This window comes from Chaetura pelagica, unplaced genomic scaffold, assembly GCF_000747805.2.
Source record: "Chaetura pelagica isolate M959 unplaced genomic scaffold, ChaPel_1.0 scaffold171, whole genome shotgun sequence".
Lineage (NCBI taxonomy): Eukaryota > Metazoa > Chordata > Aves > Apodiformes > Apodidae > Chaetura > Chaetura pelagica.
Genome location: NW_009952066.1, coordinates 2,152,951 through 2,162,304, shown reverse-complemented (window position 1 = coordinate 2,162,304; position 9,354 = coordinate 2,152,951). Strand labels below are relative to the sequence as shown.

Genomic DNA, 9,354 nt, shown 5'->3' with positions numbered 1-9,354 from the left:
CAGCAGGAAGAGAGCTGCTTGGAAACCTTCTGCAAAGGCTTCTGCCATGCAAGACATGCCTGTTGCTGTAAGTAATTTAGAAATGTCTTTCTCCTCTTCAAAGCACAGAGATGGGACTGTGTGAAAAGCCGGACAACTAAAGCAGCCAAATGCTTCCATCCACCACAGACCAGACCCAAGACCAATTCCATGTCCTGGGTACCCACACGTACCTTAACGTGCTGTGTCCGCTGGAGCAACCTGCGGTAAAGTTTTCTTGTTTTTTCATACTCCTCTTGTTCAATTTCAAAGTCAATGTACGATTTCCAAAGAACCTGCAAAAGATAAGTCTCTCATGTTCACAGCGCACTGAGATATTGGAAAAGAAAGAAAGAGGAAGAGCATGGATAAATCTGAAATTTCTCTGAAAAAAGTTTCAGAGATATGAGTATTAACTGAACGTACAAGCTGGGATTATGACTACACAGTATCAAATCTTGTGCAGATAATCAATTTAGTTCAGTCAAGTAAGTTGGTTCCTCCCTCTGCATTTTATCAGGGGTTTTACAGCCCTGCATACCCTGCTAGGAAACAGATGCTACATTAATGAGACACAGGATAAGCCACTGCAGTAACCAGTTCTGTTCAAACTGGTAGGTTATTTACAGTTTAATTAGCCACACTGTATGACAAATACCTCAGAATCGTGCCACCTGTAAAGTTCATCTACCCCCTTACCTCTGGCATGTCCAGCCGGGGCTGGCCAATCGCCAACTCATATATTGCACGGGCTCTATCAATATCACCAAGAATGGTCTCCAGTTCAGCAAATTTAATCCAGGAGGTGCAGTTTTCCGGTGCAAACTCCAGGAATTTTTCATACAGCTTTCGGCACCGATCAAATTCTCGCAATTGTAGTTCCAATTCAATATAGCCTTTAAACAGTTTGTTTTTTGGACATTTACCTATGGATGTCCCCTGTTAAACAACAACAACAAAAACACCCCACAACTTAAAGATCTTGCAAGGAAAATCCCCCCCACTCTATTTTCTAAACATCTGTTTACTCTCCAGTATTGGAACAGAGTTTGTTTCTTAAGAGTCTGGTCAAGGCCAGTATAAAATCCAGCCAACATTTGCAATGTGAGTGTGCATCTATAAAGATGAACAGAAGCTCTGAAAGCAGAAAACCTTCCATATAACATGGATCCCCCATAAAGTATTAGCTGAAACTCACCCTGGGTCATCAAATGAACACTTCATCTTGAATCAAAAGCTGAAGAAAGCATAGTACCAGTCTGTACCAGTCTTCCAGATAAGAAGTTCCCAAGTATCTTACAAAACAAATTATATCAAGAGAAACTTGTCTCCTGAACCACCACTGCTATTCATCATCATCACAGAGCATTGCCCACGCTCCCTGCCTCCTGACTTATTGCAATGGGTAGGTGGAGAATAATGTTTTTTAAAAAATATTTCCTTTTTTATATGCTTCAGCATCTGAAAAAAAAATTCTGTCCTAAGGCACAGTGCCAAGCTGTGACACAGCAGTTTCTGATTCTTTAATTTGGGAATTTTTTACAGCAAGAGTTAAGAATGGGCACATGGGAGACAGACAGGTAGTGAGCTTCACTCTTTGAGTCACTTCTGTAGACAAATATTATTTATTAAGCACTCTAGCCTCTGTTCCCTCAAGTTAAAGTGAATGAAGTACTCTGAGATCAAATTCCTTTACTACAGTTCTCCTGTGCAATCTTTCTACACATTGATTACCTTGGTACTCAATAAAAATGTAGGAAACCAGTACTTGGAAATACCAGTGTGGTCCCCATTATGGCCCTCCAGCTCTACAGATGTGTTTTCTATTTCAAAATATGCTCAGTTCTTCCCCACACACCCCCACTACTATTTTCTTAAGCAGCTCAGGCTCCAACTGATCTCCTGTCTCCAAGTCCCAGCATCTCTCAGACTCTGGGAAAACAAAGAATACATACACCACATGCAGCCAGTGAAAACAAGGCAGAGCAAGATGCTGTCTGCATGCTGTTAAGAGCTTCAGCATGAGAAGCTGAACATTCTCTTCTGCATGATGACACTGTGAGACCCTCACCTCAACCTTTGGCAAGGCTTCTTGCCAAAGAGGTGGTTTCAAGGTCAACTCATTGCAAAAGAAAGAAAGAAACTGCTTGACAAATGTGGGTCCAGTTCAAAAACATATTATGACTGAGGGCAAAATCTGTTCTCCAAAGTAAGAAAAAGGTGACCTACTAAAAAAAAAAGTCTGTTAGAGAAATTAAACAAAAGAGAACAAGACCAACAAAAGAGTAACCTAAAAGAAACTACATTTCTAGATGGGCCAATGCACCCTTTACAGAATCCAGCCTAACATCCACCCCTAAAAAAAGGCAGCCAGAAGCAGGGTGCTGGCGGGTGACTAAGGCAATGTTGAGCAATGGTATCTTAAGCCAAGCTAGAACAGCAGCATGCTTCAGGACAGATGGCTGCCTTCTCCTGCAGGGAGACAGTAGCAGTCTTACATGGGACTTACCCCCCTGCACCGCTTCAATTTTTTCTGATGGGGGGCAAGAGTCCAGCTCACAAGCCAAAGCTTTATCAGCACCCAGAGGGCAGACTCAGCCCATACTACAAACGGCCATTCAGGTTTATGTTCTTCCCACTGCTGCACCAGGAATTTGATGGAAAACGCAGCAGTTTCCTCTTGAATGTCAAACCACCTCAACCGCAACCAACATTAGCTTTTTCTCAAAATCCCTAATGCTATTACTGAGCTTATTTACAGTATTTGAACCAAAGGGAAAGTTTTTAATTTCAAAAGTTTTGCTGCCCAAATGGACTCCACTAGTCTCAGACATGCTGAAGGAACTGGTGCAGAAGCTCTTCCTCTTGCTCAAAGTCCCCATGATTGCTTCTATCAGCAATCTGATAGCTGGGACTCAAACACTCTACTTGATAGGTCTTAATTTCTGAGAGTCAAAACCTCCTATTTATTTAAAATGCTTTTTAAAACACTGTTGTTAGTACAAGTATCATTTAAACAAATCAGCAGCAGTTAAAAACTTTCCCAGTGCGCTAAGCTGATTTAGGTGCGCTTGGATTCAGCTGCTTGTTCTGTCAGCCGAAACAAGAAAGCTTTTAATGCAGCTGACATGAGTTGGAAGGGACCTCTAGAAATCTCTAGTACAACTTTCCACTAAAGCAGGATCACTTGGAGCACATTACTCAGGACTGCATCCAGGTGGGTTTTGAATATCTCCAGAGAAGGGGACTCCATAACCTCTCTGGGCAGCCTGTTCCAGTGCTCTGTCACCCTCATAGTAGTTTTTTCTCATTATTAAATGGAACTTCCTATGTTCCAGCTTGTGCCCATTGCCCCTCGTCCTGTCACTGGGAACTACTGAAGAGTCTGGCTCCACTCCCCCTACACCCACTCTTCAGATATTTGTAAGCATGAATAAGGTCTCCTCCCAACCTTTTAACACCATTCCCTTGTAGCTGTAAGTTAGTAAAGCCCATTATGGAATTAACAGAAGCTTACCAGAGCTCTTCTGGCAAGTGGAAGATTTTTCTGGCGTATTTCAAATTGTGCATACAGCAGCCAGATTTTGGCAAACGTAAACTGAAAGAAAAAGAACAATGTGATACTTAGGCTGGAAGCTTAGTGAACAATACTGCATATGTTATTTAGACAAAGAATCACTCTTTCTATATAAGATGTGACTGCTATTGCAGATAATTACATTTGATCTCGGTGTTTTGCTGCTGAAAAGTTAAAAGTTTGTCAGACAAAACAATGCTGAAGAGGGATTGTAATGGATAATACACAGCTGGGAGATGATTGATCACACGCACGCCCCCTCAGTTGGGATGGCACAGACAATTAGAAAGTTGCTATAAAAGGCAGTACTGCCATATAAAAGGGAGTAACAAGTCTTCTGCAAAGCCTGCAAGCAACCAGGCTGAGGGCAACTAGGAAAGGACATGCAGAGGGAGAAAACAAGTAAAGGATAAGAGTTCTTCCCTGCTGCTTAATAGTACTGGACTATCCTTCAACTAGGTGTAATTTCATCTTCTTAGAGCATACTTGGTAATTTGAGAATAACAGTGAAACTCTTGCATTGCATCTCTGACATCAGTGTGTGGCCTGCTATTTCCCATCAATGATACAAATTACAGCCCCCCTAGCACCTTAGCTTGGAAAAAAAAAACAACAAACCCTGCCAATTTGGGAAAACAGATATAATAAAAAACTGGAAGGGATATTTAAAGTCCTGAGCAAAGTCTTCATGATTGTGCTATTAGCCATTTGGAGCTGCTTACCCTCTTGACCTTTGAGAGAAAAGAAAACTGAAGGATCTTATTTTGGGAATTTAAGTCCAGAAGCCCCTCTATAAAGTGCTGCAAGAGCCATACCTTCTTGTGGGGAAGGAGCTCGATACACGCCTGGTACACTTGTCTGGTTCGTTCTGCATCCTGTAAGTACAGGCAAAATTAAATACTTTATTCATTGCTAAGATTACACTGTATTTTAAATTTTGCAATGATCATAAAACTGTAGAACAGTATTTTAAGTCATTTAGTATTGAGTATACTTAAGATATAAATGTACTTAGCATGCACAATTCAAAGATGGTAACTTCTGAGAATCAATCACCTTTTCAAAACAAGATTCAGCACTAAGATTAGACCACAAAACCAGGAGCATCCCCATTTTGGGTGAAAATAAAGTCTTTTTTCTTTTAATAGACAACACTATTTTATACAATGAAGAGCAGCTATAATGTTACAACCGGTAATAGAAGAAAGATGAACACAGCCCAAAAGGTCACCACAGCAAGAATTCGACTGCCTCACAGAACAACTTCACAAACAGGTCTGTTAAATATAAAGCTACTTTCATAAGCTTGGGTAATAAGCCTGAACAGGAAGTGCAGAGGTGGCTAGGAAGACCTGTTTTTATGATCAGTAGTTTTCTGGATAAATTGGGGTAAAACTGAGATATTTGTCCCCCCCTGCATGAGAGAAAAAATCCCATACTTTAATAGCAAATCCTGCAGCCAGTTACATGAAACAAATAAGGTAGTCATTTTTGTCAGTTTTCTTCTTAAAATACCTGTAGCTATGTGATATAAGGAAAATACTTGCCTTTGCCTCCAGCTCTTCATATAATGCATAGTTAATCCAGAGATAGATATATCTTTTCCAGTGCCTTTTCTCTTGAATGGGGGGAACATTGGCAATGGCTCTTTCATACACTTCTCGGACAGTCTCAGCATCTGTGTCACTTTCAACCAACCTCAGGTAGTCAAACCATGCATCATAATTATGTGGATTTGCCTTCCAGATAGATGGGAGCAGGGAAATGGGAAAGAAACTTCAGTTGCTACAAGTAACACACCCTGTTTCTTTACTTGCAGTTTTTATTCAGAATTTCTCCTTTAAAATAGATCAGAATATTAATGAAAATGGAGAGTCTCAGATATGCTTAAGCTAGAGCTTTTGGGTTACAGTGCATTTCTTTATTTTTATTTTACCTACAAATGTTATTTAAGGCGAAGGCAAACAAACTGAACTATGAGAAGGGAAGAGGACATTATGAAATGAGCAGTATTCAGTGAACAGTGGATAGGGGTGGCACACCTTTTTCCTCACAAAAAGGCATTTACACACAGGTGAGGGGCATCCTGTAACAGTAATTGTGTAACACAAATGAAGATGAAAGTTAAAAGTTAAACTGCATTATCCCCTAAGATGACTGTGAGGGGTACTAAGGTCTGAGTTCAACCGTAAACTCTGGAATCCAAAACTTCAGAATGCAGAAATAAAAAAGCAGTGAGTACAAGTACCATTCTTTCCCCTGTAGATGGAATTGTGCCTCCAGAAAGAAGAGCATTCTCTTGGCATTTCTTTGGACTGAGAATTAAGGGTAACATAAAACCCATCAGCCTGTCATGTCATGACACACTCATCAATCTTAACCAGCAGCTGAATGCACGAGGAGCCCAGGGATGTTTCTAACACATACCTTCACTTCCTCTTCATACTGGAATCTCCTCTTGCTGACAATGATGTCTTCAATTCCCCTTCTGTCTCCAAACTTCTTCTCAAAGATGGTGTAATTCTTGAAGAGATTTTGGGCGTCCTGTTTTGGAATTCTATCCAAGGCGTATTTGTAGATCACCCTTACTCTTTCAAACTGGAATAATTAAATATAATTTGAATAATATTCACAAAGCAAATTCTGTTGTCCCCCACAGTTTCTCCATGAGCTTTTGGCAACATTTACTATAATACAGAATCACAGACTATCTTAATGCAAATAATTGTTTTAGGGCAGGACTAATGCAGGTCTCCCTGAAAAGTAAACTTTGAGAAGAGGAAAAAAAAATAAATCTGTAAACACCAAACCCCACCATCTCTTACTCATTTACAGGTTTGGAATATTTTAATATTTTTAAGAGATCATGTTTTGGGGTTGACAGAATGTTTTCAATTCCTTAATGGCCTGGGCACTTCAAAGAGACTGGGAAAAACATGGCTAATTCTGTTTTTTATCATGCAGGCCTACAACTGCTCAGAAACTTACAAATCTGAAGATATGTATTTGATCTGATAACGCTATTCTCAGCCTTAGCAGGTTTGTTGCTCATCTCTCCTAAAGGGTATTTCCTTGATGCCACTAAAGGGCAAACAGAAGCCAAGCAGAAAATTGTCTCTTTAGCTCAGACTGCAATAACAGTGTATGATAAAGTGCTGAAAAATACAAGCACTGCAGTGCATGTTTAGTGGCCTTGAGTCTGATATTCAAGAATTAATCTCGGGGTGGTTGGTATTGGTGTAATGTATTATCAAGAAGGTCTTACTTCTTTCTGGTTCTCCTCAAATTTTGCAAAAGCCACATACAAGTGCTCATCCATGTGCTCTTCTCCAAAGAACTCCACTGCCCGCTCGTATACTTTCCTCGCATGAGCAAAGTAACTGTGCTTCTCTTCAAAGCGGGCATACTTGATCCAGTTCTTCACATCAGGGTGAACAAGAACAAGTAGAGCTACGTTAAAGAAACACTGGCAGTTGAATCAGACATGTCAAATGGCATTCTTCCCAGGGACTGCAGAGCCATGGCCTGTATGAAACAGCTCCCATGGGTGGCACATGCAAAAAAATGCACCTGGGAAAAAGATGCAAAACAGCTCCAAGTGTGCAAAGGCTTTCTGCATTACTGAGAATTTACAAGAAAAATCAAAAAAGGAATAAAAATTGGGCAAGAATCAGGGAAGAGGTTTGAGGAGAAATCTCAAACAAACGATGACTGCAAAAAAACCTGGAAGCCTGAGTGCTGTTAAAAATATCCTGTTGTGATAGGGCAGGCATACACAACACATGCTTTTCACACGTGCTGCTGGCTCTCAGCATGGTGGCTTCCTTCCAACCCAGCACAGGGATGTAGCTGGAGACAGAACAGATGAGAGAGGAATGAAGAATACATTGGGCAGGTGTTGCAATGCACTAAAAAAGGATATATCTCTCATAAATGGTACGTGCCCTGTCCACCTCCTTGTATCTCAGTTCGAAGTTAATGTAGGAATGCCATGCTTGCTCCTCTGGCTGCCACTCCATCCAACGCTCAAACACCTGACGTGATCCAGCAACATTCCCCAACATCTCTTCCATGTACGTATACTTGTACCTTCAAAAACAAGATCGAGTTTTTACAATTACATAAAAAACGCATCAATTACAAGGATTTTTTCAGTGCTTAATAGGAGCATTACTGAGATTTCTCCATCTGCTCCCCACTTGAACCCCAGAAATACCTACAGAGACTCTTGTGATTGGCAGCATGCAGGCACACAAACATCTTTCCCTCTCAATACTCCTACCACTTGAATAGTACAAAACCTTTCCAAAACTGAAACCCCGTTATTTTTTTCCACACTAGTATGAAGACCCGGGAGAAACAGGAAACAATGTGCTTTTGTACGATACCAAACAGAAAAATGATCTGTGGTCTTCGGGGGTAGAAGCAATGCTCCATCCTCTGCAAACGTACCAGAACTGGTTCACCCTGGGGAGGGTGGTAATGGCTCGATCCCAAATGTTTCGGGCATGATTAACCTGGCGGTTCTTCATTTCCATTTCTGCATATTTCAGCCAGAGTGTAACATTTCTGTAGTCCACGTCTAAAGCACGCTCGTATATGGAACGGGCTCTGGAAAGCAAAAAGAAGCAAGTTGCATATAATGTGCCTCCAAGGCTTTGATGGTGTTTGTCAACATCTGTCTTAAAAGCTTTGTAAGGGCAGCTACACCATAATTACCTCTGTATTTCTTTCAGGCTTTCCTCCCATTGTGCGTACTTTATCCAGTTACTGATAACAGTCCTGTTTTTTCTTATATTATCTTCAAAAGTCTGAGGAGAAAATCATTTCTGTAAGTAAGGAATCCCTCTGTGCACACATATCTTGTTATAAATGACTTATGATGATTATTATTAAAATTAATTCCCAATGTCTTGCACCCATGCAGATGTAGTAACAAATCACACTCAATACACCACTTTCTAAGAACTGCAGAACAGAGAAGCAAGAAGCATCTATCATCACATACAACAGGACTCAAACGCCTGAAATAACAACTGACAGCACTAAAATCTTACTCTTTTTTGTTGTTATCATCTCCTGCTTAACGTTTCAACAGCAACAGTACTTGGACAGACGGAATCCAGTCATTGCAGACAACCCTGAATGTACCTGGATGCACCAGCACAAGTAGATTCACTTTGACTTGTAGGTATCATTAATGATGGTGAAACTGCATATCAAGTGTGTATGTGATTACTCGTGCAATGTTCTGAACGTGGTCACAAGTCAGATCTTGAGTACTGCCAAATTTTGCTAAACAACACATTTAACTCACAACTTTTTCAAAAAGGTAGCCTTTTCTATGAAAACCCTAGGGTTTTTTTCCCAAGAATTGCTATTCATTTGGCATACAGACATGTAATTCAGACTACATCTTGTTTAAGTTAAAACAATTGAGTGCTTTATATGAGCATGAAAATTAGGGGTGGTTGTTTCTCCTTTACCTTCCTCTTCCGGAGTTTATAGTCGTTTAGCTCTTCAACATCTGTTATCTTCTGTTGTGGGGGCGGGGGAAGAAGCTCAAGCTCTCTTTCTTTCGCTTCTCTCAGAAGCTGTTCCGCAGTTATCTGGACTTCTGCGGGCGCTTTATTCTTCACCTGTAACGTACGGGGTCTTGAGTCGTGTTTCCCCCTCCTAACGCAACACCGAGAACAGCCCCCGGGGCCAGCGCGCTCCGGTGCCTCGCCGCGCCCGGTGCTCGGCAAACCAGGCCCGCC

At 41.0% G+C, this 9,354-nt stretch overlaps 1 protein-coding gene across 1 annotated transcript in view; it reads right to left on the bottom strand.

Moving 5' to 3' along the window:
- CRNKL1 (crooked neck pre-mRNA splicing factor 1) overlaps positions 1–9,231 on the bottom strand; it is a 10,554-nt gene extending 1,323 nt beyond the window's left edge. Inside the window, exons 1-11 of the mRNA XM_010004739.1 lie at positions 9,082–9,231; positions 8,315–8,406; positions 8,048–8,206; positions 7,518–7,684; positions 6,861–7,039; positions 6,023–6,193; positions 5,143–5,334; positions 4,411–4,470; positions 3,536–3,616; positions 718–957; positions 213–314 (exon numbers count right to left, since the gene is read on the bottom strand). Of these exons, the coding sequence (XP_010003041.1) occupies positions 213–314; positions 718–957; positions 3,536–3,616; positions 4,411–4,470; positions 5,143–5,334; positions 6,023–6,193; positions 6,861–7,039; positions 7,518–7,684; positions 8,048–8,133 (1,278 nt within the window). The 5' untranslated portion in view covers positions 8,134–8,206; positions 8,315–8,406; positions 9,082–9,231. The remainder of the gene's footprint in view (positions 1–212; positions 315–717; positions 958–3,535; positions 3,617–4,410; positions 4,471–5,142; positions 5,335–6,022; positions 6,194–6,860; positions 7,040–7,517; positions 7,685–8,047; positions 8,207–8,314; positions 8,407–9,081) is intronic.
- Positions 9,232–9,354: the final 123 nt, after the last annotated feature.